Source organism: Rhineura floridana, chromosome 17 (genome assembly GCF_030035675.1).
Source record: "Rhineura floridana isolate rRhiFlo1 chromosome 17, rRhiFlo1.hap2, whole genome shotgun sequence".
NCBI lineage: Eukaryota > Metazoa > Chordata > Lepidosauria > Squamata > Rhineuridae > Rhineura > Rhineura floridana.
In genome coordinates, this window is record NC_084496.1 from 13,791,073 (window position 1) to 13,815,436 (window position 24,364).

At 47.6% G+C, this 24,364-nt stretch overlaps 1 protein-coding gene across 2 annotated transcripts in view; it reads right to left on the bottom strand.

Moving 5' to 3' along the window:
- GPRC5B (G protein-coupled receptor class C group 5 member B) overlaps positions 1-23,591 on the bottom strand; it is a 34,909-nt gene extending 11,318 nt beyond the window's left edge. The window contains exons 1-3 of one of the 2 annotated variants that reach the window (XM_061599848.1): positions 21,540-21,924; positions 20,502-20,629; positions 5,938-6,951 (exon numbers count right to left, since the gene is read on the bottom strand). In XM_061599848.1, the coding sequence (XP_061455832.1) occupies positions 5,938-6,943 (1,006 nt within the window). In that variant the 5' untranslated portion in view covers positions 6,944-6,951; positions 20,502-20,629; positions 21,540-21,924. Of the gene's footprint in view, positions 1-5,937; positions 6,952-20,501; positions 20,630-21,539; positions 21,925-23,039 lie in introns of those variants that run through there. The other variant, XM_061599847.1, reaches the window with a different exon arrangement.
- Positions 23,592-24,364: the final 773 nt, after the last annotated feature.

The following is a 24,364-nucleotide window of genomic DNA, read 5'->3' on the forward strand; positions in this document are numbered from 1 at the left end:
GTATCGCCTTTGTGAAATAAGATCTAGCAAGCTTGCTATCATTTGCAAATTTTAATGGAGATGGCCAAGAGACTGATTTTGCTGAAAGAAAGAGTCCTGGGTATTTCTCAAATCACAAATATTTAGTCATAGGCAGATGCTGGGGGGAAGTTTTTCTTTTCAGCCAAAGAACAATGGGGGGAAATGGATACACTTTTCAGATAGTTGGAATGTACATTTATATCTACCCACTGATGGGTTCAACACAGATGAACCTTAATTAATCTCCTATGGAATTCTGCCAGTGGGTGCCCATTGTAGGTGCCCATTTGTAATCTGATTGGCTACCTCAATGGCAATGACCTGCAATGTGTTTGGTTCCAACACCATGCCCGATTTCAGTCAATCATGATGGGCTGGAAGCATGTTACCTTCTAATTCAATGGCACAACTGGATGGTCAAAAGAAATTAAAACTGTGGACAGCCCAGGACCACATACTTCCCCCAGTCTACTGCTATGTACATCAGAAGGAGTTGGGGAGCAAGACCACATTGTACATCTTTTGCAACTTGGAAAGAATGACACCCCAGGAGAAACACCAGCAGCCTCTTGCACTAGAAACAGAGATCTTCTCTTGCTGGACCATCACAGTGCCGTTGAATGGATGGCTCTTATCTGAGACTTCACAACTTGCAAATATTCTTCAACCACAAATCCACAGACATGCTATGGACCACCTGAATGAAGCCCAGGGACCGCTGGTGGTCCACGGACAACAGTTTGGGAATCCCTGCCTTAGGTGAAGCCTACCTGTATAGACCTCTATCTGCACTGGCTTCCATATGGCCCACCTCTGCTGCCCCCTTTGCTCAAGTCAAGCTTCTTTGCGCACTGTAACACACTCAGGTGGCTATGGATGCTTTACTACGGATTTTTACTCTGGTTCTGAAAACATTCGATATTGAAGGGTAACCCATGCATCCTTAAAAGAAATCACAGAAATAAACTGGTGTTTTAGAAGAAGCTTTGTGACGGCGACACCAGATATCCATTCCATTACTAAAAGAATCCTTTGAAGTGAATATCTTTATCATAGCCTATCTGTTTTAGATTCGAAATGCTTTTCACGTAAGAAATTGTATATATGGAATTGTTTTTATGGTTGACATTTTATGGTTGAATTTTTACCCTGAAATCACTTTGAGATATTTTACTGGAAGCAGTTCATGAATGGAATCAAATAAATACAGACATACAAATAGGGACAGTTTTAAAAAATCATTTTGGGGGACCCAGTGACATCCGATTAGCAGAGATGGAGACTGAAATTCTCCCAAGCTCCCATTTCATCAAGACAAGACAAACATGAGGAAAGGACAAGATCTCATGGCCTTAAGTTACAGCAGGGTAGATTTCAATGGGACATTAGGAGAAGGTTCTTGACGTAAGAGCAATTTGGTTCCCCCCCCCCCAAAAAAAACCCAGTCAGCATTCTGTGGAAACTGAGCATGCTCACTCCTCATTGGGTGGCTTTGTGTGTTCCCCCACTTTAGGAGTTTTGCAGACCTTATAGACCCAGTCAGTCACTGCACTCTGCATGTGAGGCTATCCTGCAGATACCATCTCATCAAGAGGTCTATATCCATGAACTTTATCACTGCTTGGAAGAAGGCCCAGCTCCAGCAGTGGGCCAAATGGGGCACTGGCCAAGGGCCCAGGAGCTCAGAGGGGCTCCTCACTAGCTCCAGCCCAACACCAGCAGCAGATCCAGTTTATGGGTGTTGATATATTATCAAATATTATTTATCTACCAACTTTGCTCGTACAAAATGTTACATTTTTATCTCCAAAAAAGGAAGTATGAAGATTATAGTAGAGACTCCCAAGGGTTGCTTCTTAGATGTGGGGGATTGGTGTATCCATTCAGTGATGAAGAAATGGCTCTCATAATTTCAAACGTTCAAAACGTTGCGTTGTTTTTCTCTACAACAGGGGGATGCTATATCAGCCAAGACTTATTTTATTTTGATTTATGTTTAGTAAGTGATTAACACACCTACACAGATTTTTATAATGATATGGCGATTGTTACATATATGGATTTTCTGCCGTATTGTTATCTATGTCCCCGGTATTTCTTAAATTGTTTGAAATTCTATATTTATATACCTGGATTTTTGTTGTTGTTGACAATGTAAACCACTTTGAGATCTGCTTGATATTAAGCAGTCTACAAATGAAGACAACAACAAATATTTTAAAGAGTAGAACCAAGGGGAAGGAAGAGTATGGCTTGAGGCCGAAAACAAGGGGGCCACTGATTGCATGTACCCAAGGGCCCTCAGAAACCTGCAGCCGGCCCAACTTTGAAAGGGGGTGCACAACAGGGAATGTTGGAGAAGAAGCGGCCAAGTTGTCTCGGCCCTGACAAAACTGTTGCACCCGCTGCAGCCTTTGAATCTGAGCACAACCATCCTTTGGCAACCAGATGGGATGGAGGTTACGCTTGGATTACTGCATGTGTCCCTCTCCCTTGGGCCTGACAGGATAATCTTTTCACAGCAGGAACAGGCCTCTGCTCGATTAGCCTCATCCCTTTAAGCTGAATTACACTGCTGTCAGCCTCACCAATCTCGGCCTGTCGCTGCAAACCTTTCAACAAAGGCCGCCCTGTCACAGCCTCCGCTTATGCGGGGATTGCACAAGAGTGAGGGGTCTATGGCCACTTAACACATTGGTAATGCACTTGCAGTTTGGCAAAAGCAAAAAAAAAAAAAAAGAGGCACAGATTTGCACAGAAGTTGCATGTCCTAATGTGCAAGGATAGTTGCAAATTTAGAATTAACTATTATTTGGGGAGGGGCCGAAGTTCACTGATAGAGCATCTGCCTTGCATGCAATCCGTGCTAGCATCTTCAGGTGGGGCTGAGAGAGAATCTGCCCTGAAACCCTGGAAGGCTGCTGCTAGTCAGTGTAGACAGTACTGAGTTAAATGGGCTAGTGGTCTCACTCAGATAGCTTCCTATGGTCCTATGCATCGTACCATAGTGGGGAAGACCGCGACCAGGGGACCTGTGTGCCCACACCTTCTGCTGCTGCCTTGCTCAATGGGGATGACTAATGTCAAGGCCCACCGGCTCTCCCTTCTCATGTTTCTTTATCTTTAAAAGGGAGCCCATTTTTGGAACGCTTCACTAAGTTAAACCCATACTGAGAAGAAGCGGGAGGCGCAATGCAATGCAGGGATGGAAACGTCTCCAATTTCATCTGGGACCCCAGCAGATTGTAAACTTTTCATTTAGCTGAAACCTTAGCTGAGCATATGAAACTGAACACTGTAAAACATGCCAAACAACTCAACATCAGAAATTAAAATGTTGAAAAAAAACCCTCCCTTCCTCACCACCAAAAAAGGGCATGAGGGCAGAGGAAGGCAGGGGAGCTGGGAGGGGCAGGGTGGGGAGGGAATAAGGCAGGGGTTCCCAATCTCCCCCCCCCCAATGGATCACTTGAAAATTGCCAGTGGTCTCGGTGGACCACTTAAAGATTTTTCTGCCTGTTAAGAACATAAGAAGAGCTTGCTGGATCAGGCCGTCTAGTCTAGCAACCTATTCTCACAGAAGCCAACCAGATGCCTGTGTGAAGCCCGCAAGCAGGACCTGAGCACAAAAGCACTGTCCCCTCCTGTGGTTTCCAGCAACTGGAGTTCAGGGACAGACTGCCTGCAACCCTGGAGGTAGAGCACAGCTGTTGTAGCAATGGCACTGCAACTGTGCTAGATGCTGCACAATTTTTAAACTGTATTTTTACAGATGCTCCGCAGGCCACCTGAATGAAACTTGGATCACAGCTGGGCAACCCCTGGAATAAAGGATTGTACTGTTCTATTGTAATAATATGAAAACCCCAATAAACTAGATAAAAAAACAACAACAGACAGCCTTTAAAACAGAGTCCTCTGTAAAGTAGAATGAACGACCACTCTACTGGATTGGGCAGTCTGTAACACTGCGTCAATAGGATGGGTCACAGCTAATGGTGCTTGCACAATTCCCTGCTGGAAGTCCTTGCCACAATGAAGTCAGAAATGCTCCTACCCATCCCAAGTTGGCCAAGGAAAATTGTGGACAAAGTGTCCACTATCCATATGGCATGAACCCTTTGTACACATTTCACAATTCTGCAGATAAAGGAATCCAGTTAACGTTTACTAAGGCTTCATCTGTGCTATACCTTTAAAGCAGTATCACACCACATTAAACAGTCATGACTTCCCCCAAAGAATCCTGGGAACTGTGGTTTGTTAAGGGTCCTGGGAGTTGTTAGGAGACCCCCCTGTTCCCCTCACAGAGCTACAATCCTCAGAGGGGCTTAACAATCAATCCCTTTTTCCAGGGAACTCTGAGAATAGTGAGGGGCCCAGGGGATCTCCTAACAACTCTGCTGACATCCTTATCACTGTCTGAACTGTGCCCAACCATTATTACACATCCTTGAAAACTCTCCCGTCTGTACAGCTGAAATTTGTTCGCCCTATCATAACCTGACCTGTGCTCTCTTCTCTAAAAACAAGAAAGCATTCATAAGCCAACCACAAAAGTTTCCTTTTCTTTTCCTACAGCTTTAGAGTACTGAATCCCACACACAACAACTTAAAAAGAGCATTTGGCCCTATTTTGTATCTTGATAGGCAGCTATGTAGGACATAAGAGGGAGGTGGGGAAAACTAGCCTAGCTGCCGCTTATAGCTGGTCACTGAATGAGAGAGAGAGAGAGAGAGAGAGAGTTCGTATAGTAGAAAGAAACATAAAAACCTATGCAAGATGCTATGGTGTGCAACCACACTTGGAACAGAGTGTACAGTTCTGGTCGCCTCATCTTAAAAAAGGTACTGTAGAGCTGGAAAAGGTTCAGAAAAGGGAAAGCCAAAATCAAGAGGATGGAGCTTTTTCATTGAGAGAAAAAAGTGAGTAAGAGGAGACACGATAGAAGCATATAAAATTATGCATGGCATGGAGAAAGGATAGAGGAAAAAGGTTTTCTCACTCTCTCATAACACTAGAACTCTGGGATATTCAATGAAGCTGAATGATGGGAGATTCAGGATAGACAAAAGAAAGTACTTCTTCACACAGCTAAATGATGGAATTTGCTCCCACAAGAAGCAGTGATGGCCACCAACTTGGATGGCTTTAAAAGGGGATTAGACAAATTCACGGAGGAGAAGGCTATCGACAGCTACTAGCCACTATGGCTATGTTCTGCTGTCGCCACTGGAGGCAGTAAGCCTCCGAAAGAACATTGCTTAGAATTGCAAGTGGGGAGAACGATGTTGCGCTCAGGTCTTCCTTATTGGCTTTCCACAGACATGTGACTGGCCACTGTGAGAACAGGATGCTGGACTAGATGGGCTGTTGGCCTGATCCAACAGGCTCTTCTCATATTCTTAAGTTTGTCTTATCATTCTAAGAGTTCAAAACGAGCCTCACCAGCTGCAACATGTAAAACTGTTGCACCCAGCTAGATGGCATCTTAGCATTAATGTGCACGCATCTGCATGCACAGCACATGCACTGTGAATAAGATGCATCCACCACCCATTCACCTAGAGGATGTGTAGCATCCCCAAGATCTCCTCAGAAGGCAACTATGAGGATATCCGGAGCCATCTCACCAGCCCAAGACTGTCATGACTATTTCTCTGCTTTCTGTACAGAGTGTCAGTTCTCTTCCATCCCTGCCAAGTACTAGCAGAGACATATACATACACACTGCTCCTTTTTCCTCCCTCAAAATGCAACTCCCTCAATCAGGGATGGAAAACCGGTAATCTTCCAGATGTTGTTGGAGTCCAACTCTCCATTAGTCCAAGCCAGCATAGCCAATGGTCAAGCCATCCTAGCCAGATGCTGCCCATCCCTGATCAAAAGAAAAAAATGTTGTTAAAAAGTCTTACCTGCATTATGCTCATCCATTGAAAAGGCTTTGTTTTCCATGTAGCTTCGAGGAAGCTGCAGGTCATCCTCAAAAGCTGTCTCGCGCATCCGCGGTTGTGAAGTATCAAAATAATTAGGCGTGTTTTCTTGCTGGGATGGAAGGATGGAGCAGTGAACCTCAGGGATTGCGTGAAAGACCACGAACACCCAACCACTGGACACCAGTGCTATTGCAAGAGTAGGGTCACTCCACTGGTCTCTCCTCCTCAGTTCATTATTACCATATAGATACATAGTCAGCCAAGCAACCCAAATGAGGATTGAGAAAAAGCTAGTGATAATGAGGCACACTCCATTCTTCTTCCACTTCTTAAATTTTCCACACACTGTGAAGAAAGAAAAGCCCAGGGCCAACACCATCAAGACCATAACATAAATGGAAGCCATTGCAAAATCCATCGGCTCGTAACGACAGGCCTGTTTCCCATCCCTCACTACAGTCAATATCAGCCACTCTGTGGCAATAATGACTTGGACCAGCGCGAGGCAGACGGCGACACCGGCCAGCTGCCATCCAGACGGGCTCTTGCCGTGCCAGACAAGTTTCCGTAGCCTCCAGGCTTGAACCAACAAGCATGAGAAGCAGAGTGCAAAGAGGACCCCCCAGACAAAACGACGGACTGAGCAGATGGTCTCGTCTTCCTGGATGATGAAGGCGAAGGCCAAGCCAAAGAGTCCCAGGGTCCCAAAGAGGAAGAGGAAGTGCACCCCCAAGGGGCTCCTCTTCTCCTTCTGCTTGATAAACGGCAACCTCGCCAGCAAGATCAGCATGAGGAGCAGCGTCGTCAAGACTCCGGCTCCAGCAACCACCTCCACCACGATCCCCCAGATAGCATCCAGATCGCACAGGTAGACATATTGAGGAAGAAGATCTAGTCTGCATCCTCTGGAGGTACTGGAGTTCTGAGACGATCCATAGCTGACCACAACGAGGAGAAGGACACCAACCGTCAGGAAGGGAGTCATTTTTCTGTCTGAAACGAGAAGACAAGGAGATAGAAAGAACAGAGTAAAAGGTATTCTATTTCTAGGTGGCCCCTGCAGGATGGAATGGTTCCCCAGTACCAAATAACATTCCCTGAGCATGCTAGCGTCCCTGACCAATGCAGATCACAATTGGTGCCTTCACTGAATTTGAAATTGTTTTTATATATGTGATTGTTTTATATACGTTTTATTGCATTTTTGAAATCGCTTTGGGATGCTTCATAGGAAGCAAATAATTAATGAAATTAGTATTATCAATAACAAAGTAATAACACATAGTCGTCGTCATCATTTTTGAACAAATGAGCAAGTGAGCCCTGCATTTGCACCCTGAAGAACTTAGCAGTCCAGACACACAGCTTGCCCATCTCACCTGCCCTTTCGAGATAAAATCATTCGCTCAGCATCACAGCTGCACAGTAACAAGGGTTTTCTGCTTGACATACAACGTATGTAGGCCATTGGGGGGAAAAAACAAACCCCAAAACAAGTTACACTTATGACAGCGGTGTGATGTTTTTGGAAATATTTTTATTGAATTAATGAAATAAGATGTAACAGACTACAAAAGAAGAAGAACAATGCAGCTAATGTCCTTTACGCTTCGACAATTCACAAACGACAAAAAGGGTTTGTTTTCTTAAAAAAGGCAAACACAATGAAGGCATTTTCAGAAACTACTGCTGAGGACATGCTCATGACAGATGCTTTTGGAGGTCACCGATTCATAGGGTCGCCATAAGTCGCGATCGACTTGAAGACACATAACAACGTTGCTGAGGAGGGATGGTTAATTGTTCAGCTCTCTAGAAAGATCACCCCTCTCCCCCAATGAGGCTCGACTAAAAGCAAAAACATACCTCAATGCTGTCACAGGGGAGGAGAAAGAGTGTGCATCATACCCCCACGTGTGTGTGATGCCCACAATACCTTCTCCAGTTTGCAAATGCGTCCACAGGCCCACCAAAGGTCAATGTCCCCTGGTGTATAATAAAACAAGTCAGACGGTCTCAGCCTTACACTGAACGGTCAATCTAGCCTAATATATTCTGCTCTGACTGGCAGCAGCTCTCTCGGAGATGAGGCGGAGATTTTTCACGGCTCTGCTAGCTGGAGATGGTGGGTATCAAGAGCTCTGGCGGCAGGGCTGCCACAGGGCTGGAGGAGGTGCCCAACTGTGCACATTCTCCCAGAGCAGGTAGTTATGAGCCTCGCTTGGTCATGTGGTTCCTCCAGCTCACCTTGCTAAGTTTGATCATATGGTCTCTACAGCTCTACGGGTGGTTTACAATGCTTGTCCTACTCAGAATAGATCCACTGAAGTTAATGGAGATAACTAACTTATTATTTATTTGTGCATTTATATCCCACTTTTCCTCCAATTTATATCCTGCTTTTACTCCAAGGAGCTTTAAAGTGGCACACATAGTTCTTCCCCTCTCTCAAACAACCCTGTGAGGTAGGCTAGGCTGAGAAGCAGTGACTGGCCCAAGGTCCCCCAGTGAGCTTTCATGGCTGAGTAGGGATTTGAACCCTGGTCTCCCAAGTCCTAGTCCGACACTCTAATCATTTAGCCACACTGGCTCATTAATTTCAGTGGGTCTACTCTGTGTAGGAGTTAACTGAATACAACTCTATATTTGGGGGCAATGCTAATTTCCAGGTTTGCAGCAAAATGTAATGACATCCCTACACAACCAAATAAGCCGATCTGATGTAACCCACACAACTCAGGACTGGAACAGTTAGGAGCTGAGGGAAGGGGGAGTAGAGTGGGAGTTCTGAGGCCAAAAGACTGGGAAAAGATGCTTTGGGTTTGAAGAGAAATCCACAGTACCTAGCTGCTAAGCCAATATGCTAAAGCCCTCTCTGTTTGCAGGGGCCAGCTCCTTCCTACATCAAAGCCCCACCAATGGGCTTATCTAGTAGCAGCATCTGGGTCAGGTCTGGGGGCCTGGTTCTAGGAGCCAGTTGTAAAAAAAAATCCCCACAATTCATTGGAGGAACACTGTGAGAAGGGCATTTAGGGGGATGGACATGGCAGCCAGGCCCATGACCCAGCTGCTGGCACTGAGCAGAGTTCTGGGATTATTTTTTTTAAGGCGGTGGGTGGGGGATAGGGTAGGCATCAACAGTGGGCCCCACGAGGACACGGGGGATCCCAGGCCCAGTGTCTTGAATGCACCACATGTGCTCTCAGATGTGAAATATAGTCATATATGATGAACGCATGTTTGTCATATGCAACAATCAGGGCAATCTTTTAAACAGAGAAAAAGTGGAGAGTTTGCATATCGGTTGACAAGCCAGAGTTTTATATCAGGGATGGGGAACTTCTGGCCTTCAAGATGGGGTTGGACTGCACCGCCCATCAGCCCCAGCCAACACGGCCAGATGATCACAGGAGTTGCAGCCCATCAACATCTGGAATGCCACAGGTTCCCATCTCACCTTTCCATGGTGGCATCACAAAAAGGGGCCTGTGAAAGGAATTCTTCCTCAGCTGTGAAGCAAAATACTTCTTCACACGGCACATTGTGATTTTCTATCACAAGATGTGGTGATGGCCACCAACTGAGATGGCTTTACAATTTATGGAGGATAAGGCTGCCAGGGGGGACTAGTCGCGACAGCTATATGCTACCTTCAGGACAGATGACATTTGCCTCTGGGGACCACAACAGAGACGGCTCATTGTGAGTTTTCCAGAGGCCTCTGGTAGGCCACTGTGGGAAACAGCCTGCTTTACCTTAGGTGTGGGGAACCTTTGGCCCTCCAGATGTCACTGAACTATAACTCCCATCAGTCTCAGCAAGCATTGCCAAAGGCCAGGGATGATGGGAGATGTAGTTCAGCTACACCTGGAGGGCCAAAGGTTCCCCACACTGGCTCTAGACAGGCTGTTGGTCTGGCCCACCAGGATTCTTATTTTATTTATTTCGTTCCATTCATGAATCACTTCCTATAAAATATTTCAACACCATTTAACAATAAAAGCAACAATGACAACAACCTCATACAGAAAAACAATTTCAAATCCAGTCTCGGATAAAAACTTCTGCTTAGAAGGTTGTGTTGGAAACAGAAGACCTTTCATAGGAACTGAAAAAGCAACAGAGGCGGTACGTGTCTGACCTGTAATGGGAGACTTTGCCCAAGGGTTGGTGCCACCACGCTCAAGGTGTGATGCCTACACGGTGCAGAGCAGACTTTCCCGATGACGGTATCTGCAGAAGGCCCCTTCTGGTAGAGTACAGCGATTGGTTTGGTAGATACAGCATGGGCTGATCCTTTCAGTGCCTTTTCGGCAGGTGTGGGGAATCTTGGGCCCTCCAGATGTTGCTGAACGACAACCCCCATCCTTCCCAGACATGGACCATTCTTGCTGGGGCTGACGGGAGCTGCAGTTCAGCAACATCTGGACAGCCAATATTTCCCCAGACCTGCCCTTGCTGTTAGGTATCTTCTTATGCTCTTTAGTGTTTTCAGCCTCATCCCTACCCAGCAAGTCCTACTCGCTATCCAAGTACGTATGTTTACCTTTCAAACAGGAAAAAAAATGGTGCAGGATTCAATGCAACAAACACGACACCAAGTCACAGAAAGCCGTGCAGGAAAGTTATTCCAATCCACACTGAGATTTGAAAGAGATATGATAAACAGCCTTTTAGAACAAATACGAAAACTTGCATTATTTCACTGCCTCTGGCTCCAGGCATGCAATTATTCGCGAAATAAAATTATTCGCGAAATAAAACAGCACTAGCTGTTTTATTTCAAAGTTGTCCAAACAAGTGACAAGTGAGGATTTCAAGGCGGCTCACTCTTTCCAAGATGCTTTTCCCCATTTCTCTGGATACTTTACTCATGTCTTGTATCCCTCATGTGATGGAGCTATTCTAGGACAAGTCTGTTTCCGTACAGATCACACCGCATGGGTAACCACTCAAGAGTCAGCCTCAGGTTTTATTTCATTTCCTCTTTCCACTGCGATAGGGCAGTGCTGGGCAGAATTAGAGAGAGCTTATAATCCATAACTCACAAAGAAAAAAAGAAAATACCTTGACTGACAGACTGAATTTTGACAGACTGCGAAAGGAGAGCCTCCACTAGTTAAAAGTATCAGGTACTAGGAAGCGACAGTGAAGACTTCTTTGCCCAACACTCTGGGCAGCTTCTACCTATGAGACGAGCCAATACTGGGCTAGATTGGCCTCTTTCAGCCTGAGGGCCACATTGAGGCAACCTTCTGAGGGCCGTATGCCAATGGTAGGCGGGGACAAAGGCAAAAGGAAGCCAAGCAAGAGATGTGACTTTGTAGAATAGGCTCCATTCCAGCCAAGCAAAAGTCAGGTCTCTCTCTCGGTCTCTCTCTCTCTCTCTCACACACACAGACACACTCACATGCTCCAGGCAAGCAACAGGCATGATCACAGTTCAAGGAGGGTGTGGCTCCGAGGGCCAGAAAGAGAGGCCTGAAGGACTACATTTTACCCTCCAGGCCTGAGGTTCCCCATCTCTGGCCTAAATGGATAAACAGTCTGGCCTAGTATGGGGCAGATTCCTATGTTCCTAGACTCAGTAGAGGTCAAGAGTGGCTAGTATGAGACTAGGCTCAGTAGAGATCAAGAGTGGCTCACTCAGCTACATCAAGTAATGGTTATGGGTTGATATACACTCTTCATCTTGCTTTGCAAATTCAGCAGCAGCAGCTGGGCCTGAGTTCACACCAACTCCAACTGGATTTTTTCACACTTGACTGGATCTTGCTTGCAATCTGCATGGGAATAAGACATACCCGTCTCTTGCATCTCTGGGCTTTCTGGCCTCCATCTGTAAGAACACCCCCCCATCATAGAATCACTGGAAGGGGCCTTGGGAGTCACCTGCATTGCAGGTTGCAACTGCAGCAGTGGCAGTCGGTGGCTCCATGCCAGCGGGGCAGTGGCATCTGCTCCGGGTTTTAAGTCTGACCTTCCAAGGAGCTATCCAAGGTGCTTCAGCTTCAAGGCTGTCCAAACAAGTGTGGACTAACACCGCCAGCTGCCACCAAACTGTAGCATCCCTGACAGATGGTTGTCCAGGCTTTCCTTAAAATCTTAAGAGCCTGCTACCTTCCATAGCAGTCCTGTTTCACTGTCAAACAGTTCTTACCTTTAGGAAATTACTCTCAATATTTGACTGAAAACTGGTTTGTTGCAATTTCCCCACATTGGCTCTAGTCCTGCCCTCTGGAACAACAGAGACCAATCCAGCTCCGTTTTTCTGTTTGGATGCTCCATTATTGTCTGAAACTCAACATGTCAGAGTGAGATGGATCACTGGGGAAGAGACATAGCTCAGCGGTAGAGAGCATCTGCACGCAGAAGGTCCCAGGTTCAATTCCCAGCATCTCCATAGAGGTTGTGAATGTCCTCTGTCTAGAATCCTGGAGAGCTGCTACCAGTCACAGTAGATAATACTGAGCTGGGTTGACCAATGGTCTGCCTTGGACTGATCCCCCTAGGGCAGAGGTAGACAAAGGTAGATCAGGATCTAGTGGTAGATCACTGGATGAATGCTCATCTGCAGAAACCTGGGGGAAGATTTGAACTTGTATATGCAGCTTGTGAACCGTGAAGCTCAGCAGAAAAAAAGAATCTGCCTCACACTACAATTTTATATTTAGCTTTACTTCCTCAAGTCATTATCTTGCACCTGGCTCAAGTGATAGACCTTGGGCCTCTAGTTAAAAACAAGATTGATATTTGCATCAGCAACATAGATTCCACAAACCATAAATTTGCTCACACTTGCCCTCGTGAAAAGCAAGAAAGATGGAAATAAAAGGTTGAAACATTAAATGAGGGCTCCATGTCCAAAGCTTAAGGTGAACTCATCTGAGAGCCAGTGTGGCAGAGTAGTTAGAGCGTCGGACAACTTTGAAATAGGACTTCAGAGACCAGGGTTCAAATCCCCACTCACTGGGTGACCTTGGGCCAGTCGCTGCCTCTCTCACAGGGTTGTTGGGAAGATAAAATGGAGAGGGAGAGAAACATGTACACCACTTTGAGTGCCTTGAAGGCAATAAATTTAAAAAATAATAAATTTTAAAAAATAAGAGGACCAAACACATCCCTGGTCTGCCTGCAAGAGAGACAGAGAGGCTGGCAAAGACCTCCATGGCGTCATCTACCCCGAAACATTCCCAGTGACTTTTTATATGTTTTTATTTACTTATTTATAATTTGATTTATATCCCGCCCTTCCTCCAGTAGGAGCCCAGGGCTTATCATAGCTTTGAAAAGGTAGTTTCTTGCAAGCCGCCTTGGAACAATTAGTATCCTGAGATGCAGAACAGCTTATCAAATAAAATAAGGCAGGATATAAAAAAATTAAGCGCCATCATCAGATCCCATGGCTATGGTGTGGAGGCCTGGGACACATCCACCTTGCTGAACCTAAGGTCACATCCACAGCATCCAGGTAAATCACATGGCTTCCCCCAAAGAATCCTGGGACTTGTCTCACACAGCAACAATTTCCCAGCACCCTTAACGAACTACAGGTCCTTGGATTCTAGGGGGGAGCCATGTGCTTTAAATGGATGATGTGGAACAGGTCTGGGTCTGGTCAATGTTTGGATGGGAGACCTCCTGAGAAGCTCATGCACATCACCTTGAATTCTATTATAAGGAGAGCCCTGCTGGATCAGTCCATAGGCCCATTTAGTCCAGCATCCTGATCTTATGGTGGCCAATTGGAGATGCCGACGGGAAGCTCACAAGCAGGACACATGCACAACGGCACTCTTCCCACTTGTGCTCCCCAGCAACTGGTATCCAGAGACAAACTGCCTCTGATCCTGGAGGTAGTATATTGCCACGTATAACTTGCCTATCGGTTTTTATAGGTTTTCATTTGGTATGCTTTAAATTTGTATACTTGTTTTTAATTGTTGTAAACCGCCCAGAGAGCTTCGGCTATGAGGCGGTACATCAATCAATCAATCAATCAATCAATCAATCAATCAATCAATCAATCAATCAATCAATCAATCAATCAATCAATCAATCAATCAATGTTGGCTAGTAGCCATATATGTATTGGGGGGGAGGTGCCTGCATGCCTCACGTACAAGCATGTGTGTATACATGGGTATTTGACTACATGTACATATGTGTGGAGAGAGAATAGTGTGGACTAGGCATCTGTGAAGGTGAAAATGGGAGGGGGGGAGAAATAGAGGTACGTGTCTTCTTTTTCTTTTGCTGGGGAAGGTTAGTTTTTTTTTGTTCTTCCCCCACCCACCATTGCAATGTGGCCCCTGGAAGGTTGGGCACGTTCCAATCCAGCCCTGGGGCTGAAAGAGGTTCCCCGCTTCTGGGTTACATTCTTTTGCATTCTAGATTTTGGATCAAGTTGCCCAAAAGTTCCAAACTGAAGGGGGGGGGAAAGGGAGAGAGAAACAGAGAGAATTCTGGTTGCTGAACCTAAGGTCACATCCACACCATCCATGTATTCTGGTTCTTTTCCAGAATTCCTAACTGTACCATCAATATTTTAGCCATCCAGGGAACAATAGGGCAGGAATAACCACTGCAACACTATTGCAAAAAAAAAGCTTCTCTGCCTTTGGACGCAGAATTCTCTCCCTGCTGCAGTTCCAGAGCAAAAGCGCATCCAGCAATGCACCAGAGCTGCTTGCAAGTCGGATTTCTGCCCAATCTTTCCCAGCCAGATCCAAGGAATAAGCTACATAACTGATAATGGAGCAAACAACAGCTCAGCAGAGATCAGGCAGCTGAACGTGGTTCCAGAATAACAATTAATAACGGCCATGTGCTTTGCATGCAAAAACGCCACAATGGTTTCCTCTTAGTCTACATAATACCGTACAAGAGAGCTCTACACCTCAGCTGTTAAGAGGAATTATGAGCCTGTTCAGATTCAGGGGGAGGTGGATTAAAAAAATACCACTGATGTATTTTTAGAAGACAGAAGGCCCCAATCTGAATCTAAGTTGGATAGATGGTTCTGTGGTCAAGGACAGACAAAGCATTCAACCATTAAAGGCTACAAAAGGGAGGAATTTTGGTGGTGGTTGTTTTGTTATTTCATATTCAAATCTCTCTTTGCAATCATAAGGACTAGCAAGTTACCTCTCCCCTCTACAAATCAAACCTGGAGAGAGAGAAAAATAAGGAACAAGGGGCTGCCTGCATCAAAGCCGCCCTTGCTTCAATATCTTCCATATCTTCTAGCAAGCTATCATCAGCTTCACAATCTTCCTGATTTTGCTTGAACTTCCAAAAAAAAAAAAAAAGGAGTGGGAGGAATGCATTGGCCAGCACCTGGAAAGTCATCATAGACAGCTAGTGGGCTGCATTCACATTGATGAGTAATAAGTCAGTCATGCTTTGTCTACCATCAGGGGTGGAGACAACTGCGCCCTCCGCCCAATATGTTGCTGGACTATAACCCATTATCCCTGGCCATTTGCCATTCTGGCCAAGGCTGGTGGGAGTTGGAGTACAAGTGCATCTAGAAGCCACCAGTTTCCCCACTCCTGCTCTATATTATAGAAAGCTGCTTTATACCACTCCAAGCATAGGATTCCTGACCTTGAGCCTGGATCCCAGTTTCATCTCACTCTTGCATCACATACACACAGGACCCTCTTTAACCAGAGCCAGGGCAGGTGGCTTTGATAACCGTCTATCTTGTTGACAGAGTGTTACACATATCACTTTAATTTTCCCTTATAGAGTATGGGCTCTTAGTTCTGTAGACAATGGCCACTATGGCTACAAAATTGGAGTTGTATCCAATGTTAGCCCTACTCAGAGCAGACCCATTGATATTAATAGACATGTCTAACTTAGGTCAATTAATTTTAAGGGGACTACTCAAAGGCCTGATCTGTGCTAAACATTTAAAGCCATATTATATCAATTTAAAGTCATTGCTTCCTCCAAATAATCCTGGGAACTATAATTTAAGGGTGCTGAGAGCAAACCCCTCTTCCCCTTACAGAGCTACAATTCCCAGAGTTTCCTGGGAAGAGGGATTGATTGATCTGGGAACTGAGGGAAGAGGGCTCTCCTAACAAATCCCAGCACCCTTTAACAAACTACAGTTCCCAGGATGCTTTGGGGAAAGGCATGATTGTTTAAAGTGGTATTATAGTACTTTAAATGTATGGTGTTATACTGTATTCAAAGGCATATAAATGTGTTAGGATATCAGTTGAAATGCACTCATGATCCTAGATATATGCTGCACTGTTTTAATCGTTTCATTCTTTTATTGATTAATTATTATAAATAATCCTCTCTCGGAATAGTTCTGTGTAAGAGCACATCCTTGGATATAGTTTATACACATGAGCAAAGGAGCAGATGGCTGACTCCAGCAAAAGATGCCCCCTCTCAAAGAAACCTGTTTCGGGGGCAAGCGGGTGGGGGACGCGCACACTATTTTTATTTATTCATTGATTTATATCCCGCCCTTCCTCCCCGCAGGAGCCCAGGGCGGCACATGAGGATTCCAGCATACACACATAACACCCTCGCCACAGAACAAGCACAATTTTGTTCCAACATCTCATATTAGAGAAAAGATTCCTGAATCCAAGGCCTTGAGATTTATTCTGGGTTGGACTGCAAAGGAGGGGAACCTCAGACTAGGGGCTGAATGAAGCCCTCTAGGCAGAGCCGTCCCTAGGCACTGGGAAGCGGGGCAGTTGCCCCAGACCCCGCACTTTGCCCCCCCCCGCACTTGGTGATCTGCTCACCAGCCGGCTCCTCCCTCCCTGCTTGCTCGCCTTCACCATGCCAGGCAGGGTGCAGCGCTCACTTGCTCTCTTTCTCTCCACCCGGGACAGGGGCTCGCCTGCCTGCCTGCCCGCCCACCCGCCATGCTGAAGCTGCCGCCACCGCTCCTACTGCGGTCAGCGAGCGATAGCCGCCCCGGGGACAGCGAGCTGGGCCAGCAGTTCCAGGACTGGTACCTGCACACCTATGGCGACTCGGCCAAGACCAAGACAGTGACCCGGAGCAAATGTGGGGGGCTCCCAACTATGCTTTTGCCCTGGGCCCCGCACATGCTAAGGGAGGGCCTGCCTCCAGGCCTCGCTCTCAAGCCCTCAAACTGTCTCCAGGCCACACCTCCTCACTAGTTCTGCTTTGCACCAAGAGTCCTTTTCCTGGCTGGAGAGTGTCTTCAAACCGTGATCATTCCTCTTGCTTGACTGGAGTGGATGGAGGACTTAGGGGTGCATGCGAGGCTGTGCAGGAATTAGCCTACTGTTGTTGTTATGTGCCTTCAAGTCGATTACGACTCATGGCGACCCTATGAATCAGCGACCTCCAAGAGAATCTGTCTGTTCAGCTCCTGTAAGTTCAGGTTTGTGGCTTCCTTGATGGAATCAATCCATCTCTTGTTTACCCATTTTTGACCCTGGCCCTGCCCATCACTGGCATGTGGGCCCCAGGACGTCACTCAGAAGGGAACACGGCCCTTGGGCCGAAAAAGGTTCACCAAAATTCACAGAGGACTTCTAGATTTTGTAGCATGGTTTATACGTCAGATGTTAGGCTCGTTTGCATGACTGAAGCTGTATGATGGAACATTCCTTGGTCTTCATCAGAGGCAGGAAGAGAAGGTCCTGCAGACACAGGTGGACTGGGCAAGGGCATCCCACACACCCTCTGGATTTCCATGGGTCCAGCCCCTCAATATGGTTCGACAAGATTGCCATTGCTGTCAGTGCATCGGTTCAATACAGAGGAAATCCTGTTATCCTCAGGACAAACAAGTGTAAATAAGAGAGGGCTTGTGCAGAGAGGTTGCAGCTTGTTTCTTAAGGGTGGGAGAGATGTAAGCGCTAACCATTAACTAAGCAATAAGCAGATCCAGCTGTGACCGGTACCTCCTTTCCCTGCCAAAAAACCTCTGTTCTCTCTCCAACCCTGCACCTCTCCTCCCCTGCAGGCAGCGCAAACATAATATGCCAGACGCATCAATCACTTCAGCATGAGACCCGGGTGTGTGCGCGCGCATGTTTACTATTCCCTCCCTCCACACACAGACACACAAGCTCCAGTGCTAAACAGGCTGAGAGGACGAGAAATCTGGCACAAGGATATTTTCAGTTCCCACCAAGGGAGGCAATGCAAGATTTTTCTTAAGCTCCTCTCACTGATCAGATCAGTGTTTGGGCTTCAATAGGCAAATGAACAATGATCTCTCCACCCCACCCCACCCCACCAGTGTGCTGCATCAATGTGCCCTCTCCACTCTTAATCCCCTCTGGGTGACCCCTAATCCCCCACTCCCCTCAACCTCTCTGTCCCTTTATCCCATAGCCTCAGTCTAGTCCATCTTTTCCCAATGGCTTACAGTCAACATCCAGATACCCCCAGTAGGTCTCAGCCATCATTTACCCAGTCAATCGCCCCAATGCTGGATGCAGGCCTCAACCCCCTGCCCCCCATTCTTCCCTGTCTGCTCTATATCCAGCCTAATCACCCAGAGCCGCAGATCCAGACTGCCGTCTGCTGCCAAGCTAATTCTCTTGAGAGGAGATGTAGCAGTGTGGCCGCGATGATGAAGCTTTTCATTTAAGCCCCCTCCCTCCAAAGATCAATAGCATTTCAGTCCCATCTGGGCTAAGGAGGGAGAAAAAAGCCTGCCTGAGCTGTCAGTCAGCCATGGCTGTGGACCCAGTGAGCTTTGCCCACTTTTTAAAATTCTACATGTAAACACACATGCTGCTTTGACAGCCAGTGTGTGGTGTAAGTGGTTAGAGTGCCAGGCCAGGATCTGGGAGATCGGGATTCAAATCCCTCACTCAGCCATAGGGAAGGGCACGAATTTCAATTCAGTTTGCATTTCAAGCCAAATGTAGCAAATCCGCACTTTCTGAAACATTATGAGAGCCGAAACACAGCCATCCTTTGAAACTTGCACTTATTCAAATTTTGTGATGCAGTTCACCGAATGACCAGTGTTTACAAAAATGCGTAAGTGAGGGGAAAGTGTGCATAAAAATGCATATATGAGTGATCTTGATTACTCATGTTTACTTATATGATCTTGATTACTCATCCTTCCTTTCTTATGTACTGATCTTGGATCGAAATAAATTATTCTTCATATATGAGTGAAAATAATACGCAAAAATGCATTATATGATGAGAAATGGCTTGCAAAAATATGTAGATGAGTAAAAAAATGTGTTTATTAGGAGAAATTCCATTCTTTGAACACCACTGGGTGACCTTGGCCCAGTCACTGTCTCTCAGCCTAGCCTACCTCACAGGGCTGTTGTGAGCATAAAAAGGGGAGGGGGAGAACTGTGTACACTATCTTGAGCTCCTTGGAGGAAAAGTGGGCTAGAAATGTTAAAATAATACATGAACAGCATGGCTTGTCAAAAGAGGCGGCCCTTGATTACAACCACCATCCATTCCACCATTTTCTCCAGGCCCTTGCCTTTCACACCCATTTTCAATCCTAGCATGCAATTTCTACATCTTGGTACATGAACAACTCTTTTTTCTTTTTTTCACCCAGCCGGGGTGTGTGTGTGTGTGTGCGTGCGTGCGTGCAAAAAAGGGAGAAAGAGTTTAGCATAACTTAAAAGCTTGCACAATGGTACTGGGAACATCAGTCAGTCCAAACGGTATGCTTTCTGAGAGTGAGCATGGCTTCAAAAACGACTTTTAAAAGTGCTTTTGGGATTTCACTCTAGATCTGGCCTCCCAGTGACCTGGATCTCATAGTGTATTTACAATCAGGATCTGGGAACCTTTTTTAAGATCTAAGCCACCTTCCAGGGGCCACATGCCAGTGGTGGGCGGGGCCAGAGGCAAAAGTGGGTGGAGCAACAAAGTTTACCTTTGGACAGTAGGCTACTAGCTACATTGGCACACACCTCTTCACCCTGGCAATCAAGAGGCATGATCAGAGTTCAAAAAGACACATTGCAGCCAGGCAAAAACCCTCAGGGCGGGAAACAGGACCAGGGAGGGGCGTGGCCTGGAGAGAGTTCCAAGGGCCAGATAGAAGGACTAGGGGGGCGGATTTGGATTCTGGGCCTGAAGTCCCCCAACCCTGTCTAAGACCCTGACTTACAGAGGGGAGCCATTGCAAACTCCCTGGCATTCCCTTATACTTTTTTTAAAAAACCCTGCCCGCAAAGCCCCCCCCTCAGCTCCTTTAACTCCCTCTGCCCTCACGCCTTTTTTAGGTACAGCATTTTGTTTCTGATGTTCAGCTCTCTGGCATGTTCTATGCTGCTCAACTTCACATTTTCAGATAAGGGTTAGAATAAATGAATGGCCGATGCTGGGTTGGGCCCCCAGATTAACACTCCTTAAGTTGGAGACGCTTCCACCCCTGCGACTGCCTGCATTCAGATCAACTTCACCAGCCCTTCATTTGCAAATTGCAGAAGCAGCCACCAAGCATCTTCCCAAAGAAACTGCATGACGTGGGGGGGAAGGGAGAGAGAGAAAGCGTTGGACTGACACCCTTTCATCTTGCCCCCTACCTTTTGTCTAAGGCAGGACTTCCCAAATTGTGGCTCAGCGTCATTAAATATCCACACTGATTTTGAATTGGATCGTTATCGCTTCCTCTATATCTCGTATTCTGTTTTATGGCATTCCAAGCTGCATTCTACAGAAAGCAAATTGTAATACTATCAATTACAGCATAAGAAATAAAAGCAGCGATCCAAATACAACGAACCAGTCTGCAGCATCGAGCAGAGCCTACTGCAATTTCTACGGCTGGCAGCAAAATCACCAAAGTGGCCCGGCCAAGCACACCAGCAATTTTCAAGAGGGCTGTACGGGAAAAAAAGTTTGGAAACCACTGGCCCGAGGGAACAGAAGAAAAGTAAAGAGAATCACAGCATTCTCCCTCCACTGTTGGAGGCAGGATGCTGGGAATTGTCAATGGGAAGTGTTGCTGTTGCACTTAGATCCTGCTTGGGGGCTTCCCAGAGGCATCCAGTTGGCCACTGTGAGAAAGGGGTGCTGGATCAGATGGGCCATTAGCCTGACCCAGCACGGCTCTGCTTATGTGTCTTTAAAGATCTTCCCAGTCAAGATCCATGTGTGCTCCCCCCAATTCTACATTGATTGCAGCTCAGCAAGGTATAGCCTGCTGTCCTAAACTCCCTACCCTGGGAGTAAGCCCCACTGAACTCAATGGAACCTCCTTCCGAGTAGACAAGTATAGGATTACCCTGATGAAGTATACAGTCGCCTACCAATCAAGAGTGGGGTAGTGCTGTGGATCAGTTACAGTGCAGAACATCAACCTGGGTTCAAATCAGCCAGCCCCCAGTAGAGTCACCCATCTCGCCAAGGCATGCAGATGGTGGGAGGGGCACCACAACGCCGCCCAAACCTCCCCCCCCAGCCCCCTGGCAAAGAGAGCAGGACAAAACCCCAACAGATACTTTTGCACCTTCCATTTTAGTGTTGCAGATGGTCATTTTAGAATCTTGGGATTTAACAGCCTGATTTCCCTTTCTCTCTCCCCCCCCCCCAAGCACGGCAATATGTATTACTTCACTTACTTCCAAAATACAGTTAAAGCAAATGTTGGAGTCCCCTCGGCTTGCGGTGCTCCAGACCTTTGCCCCAAGGCTCCACGCACTTAAGCTCCCCAGTTTGCTGATGGATGCAAAGAGGATTCACGAGGGGCCCCCCGCCCTCAAAAACAACAAGAAGAACAGAACAGAAGGAAGGAGTTTTGGTAGAACAAGCCCAGCTGCCTCCTCCCAGCCAGGGCAAGGGAGGTCAATGCACCACATCTTGCAGAGATTGTTCTGTCTCTCTCTTCTGCCACTGCTTCACCGGGGAAGCCTTGGAGCTTGGTGGCAAAGCATCTGCGCTGCAGGCAGAAGGTCCCTCCCGACAGGGCTAGAAGGAAACCCCTGCCTAAACCTCCAAAGAGCCGCTGCCAGTCAGTATGGACAACACTGAGCTAGATGGGCCTCAGTATAGCATGGCTTCCCTCAAATTTGATCCTTTGCTTCTCCTAAGACTTCTTCTGCCATCTGACTACGCTCCAGGGTAAATATTAACTCTCCCCTCCCCACCAAAATAAATCCCCCTTAGTCAAAGATTTCGCCTGAAACCACACACACCTCAAAAAAGTGAGCCAAAACATCTCTTATGCTCTGTGCACAAGAACCCCTCCCAATATCACTCAAACTCTCCAGTGAGCTCCAACCTCCTTTAAACAGTTCAGAAGTGCCCCCCATTGTAGTCAAGGAGAAGAAAATAAATGCACACCAACATTTAAAAAACGTTTTGTGCATGTTGGGAGGGGGGGAGTGTGCAATCTTCGGTTCTTCTCTCTTTTTTTACCGCGCCATACTATAACACAAAGACTCCCAATCCAACTCTCCACATTTTACTTGGAAGTTCAGCCTTGCTGGACTCAGGGGAACCGACTTCGGAGGAAATTACCCGTAGACGGCCAGGGATGAATAACGTGCCGTTCAGCACCTCCTTCTCCTCCTCGATCTCTCACCCCCCGTCGGGCGCCACACGCCACATCGCTTCCCGGCTCCCCAAAAGTCCCCACAGATTACAACTCCCCTTCAGCGAGTTTTTTTTTTTAAAAAAAGCGGGGCGAAACCCACATTTCCCCATAACACACGTGCAGACTCCCGTTTCAGGGGTGTTCCCACGTTACGTTCAAGGAGAGTATGGAGCTGCGTCCCCAAAGGGTTGAGCTGGACACGTCTACAGTGGCTCACGTGTCTCCTGCAGCCCGTGCGCCACAGAGCCGAGCTGGAGAAGCGTACACCTTTTCACACCAACCCTTGCACAGGCGTAGAGGCAAGACAGCTGGGGCCTGCGCTCAGGATTACGCGTGAACAACCCTAGCAGGCGCGCACACGCGCGCACACACTCCTTTGAGCCCTCGACGGCAAGCAAGCCTTACCGAACGCGTCCAGAGAAGCGATTCCCCTAGTCCTCTCCGCCGCCCACCCCCTCGGTCTACCGCATTTCCCACCCCGTAGCCTCCCTCCGCTTTTCGCGGGACACGCGGCGGGGTCGCTCACCCTTGGCTACCTCCCTCCTTCCTTTCCCGTTTGCCGGAGAGGACTGGCGTCGTCGTCCAGGCGGAGAGTCCGACCTGCGGCAGCCGCGCCGATCACAGGTCACATTCGCGGCTCCGGCGCGGGGCGCAGCCGAGCGCTCAGCAGGGCCGTCCGCCGCACCGCTCCGCAGCCGCCGCGAGCAGCAGCAGCATTCCCAACCCAAATCCCAGCCCGGCTCATGGAGAGAGCGGGAAACGCGAGGTGAACGCCCTCCGTGCCGCCCCGCGCAAAGGAGGCCCTCCGGCCCGTGCGCTCGCTGCTTAGCCGCTTCTGACAGCTGCGCCGCCTGCTCCGAGCCTTATCTGGCTCAGCCGCCTCGCCTCGCCTGCTGCTCCGGGCGCGCCGTCCGGGCTGCCCCACCCAAGCCCCTCCTCGCCTCGCTCTTCTGCCCGCCTCCTCGGCGGCCTCCCGCGGCCCACAGCGCCCCCCGAGCCGCGCGCGGGTGGGACAGCCATCCAACCGGCCAGCGAGCGAGCAACCAACTTCCGCCCGGATTAATCAACCTCGCTTTGGACTCCGAAATGGCTGCTCCGGAATAATAAGCAGCGCGGGAAGGTGGGGCTGGTTTGTATCTCCCACGGCCGGAAAAAGATGCAGGCAGAGCGAGCCTAATAGCCAGGGCTGCTCGGAAGTAAGCCCTAGTGGGCTGCATACGTGACATACCTTTAAAGCACTTTTACCCTACCCAAATAATCCGGGGGGGGGGCTAGCCCTCACAGAGCTTCTATTTCCAGCACCCTTAACGTACTACAGTTCCCAGGATTCTATGGGGGAAGGAGCCACGTGCTTTACAGGTGTGGTGTATAGGCGACCAAGGCCAGGAAGCTGCCTCGTATTAAATCAGAGCATTGGTCCATTTAACTAAGTATTGTCTACACTGACAGGCAGTGGCTCTGCAGGGTTTCAGGCAGGGGAGGATTGAACCTGCACCTTCTGCATGCAAAGCGGTGCTCTGCCCCAGAGGTACACCCCTTCCCCCAAGATAAGCAGGTTTAGGAGCACAGCCTAATATGCACCCTTTTATAAGACCCGCAGTTTGACATGGGGAACCTCCAAACCAAGTATTCAGTTTTTATAACAGTGATTGTAATAGTAATAAAACTCCTTTAATGCAATTTTTCAATAGGATCCAAAAGCTAAAGGGAAGGCAAAGGAACAAATGGATCAGCATCCAGTGAATGCTAGAGGTCAAGCCTAGTCTTGAAGCAAAAAGTATACTGTGACAGAAGGAAATCAAGGCTGCATACACACCATGCATTTAAATCACATTCTCCCCCTGCCCCAAG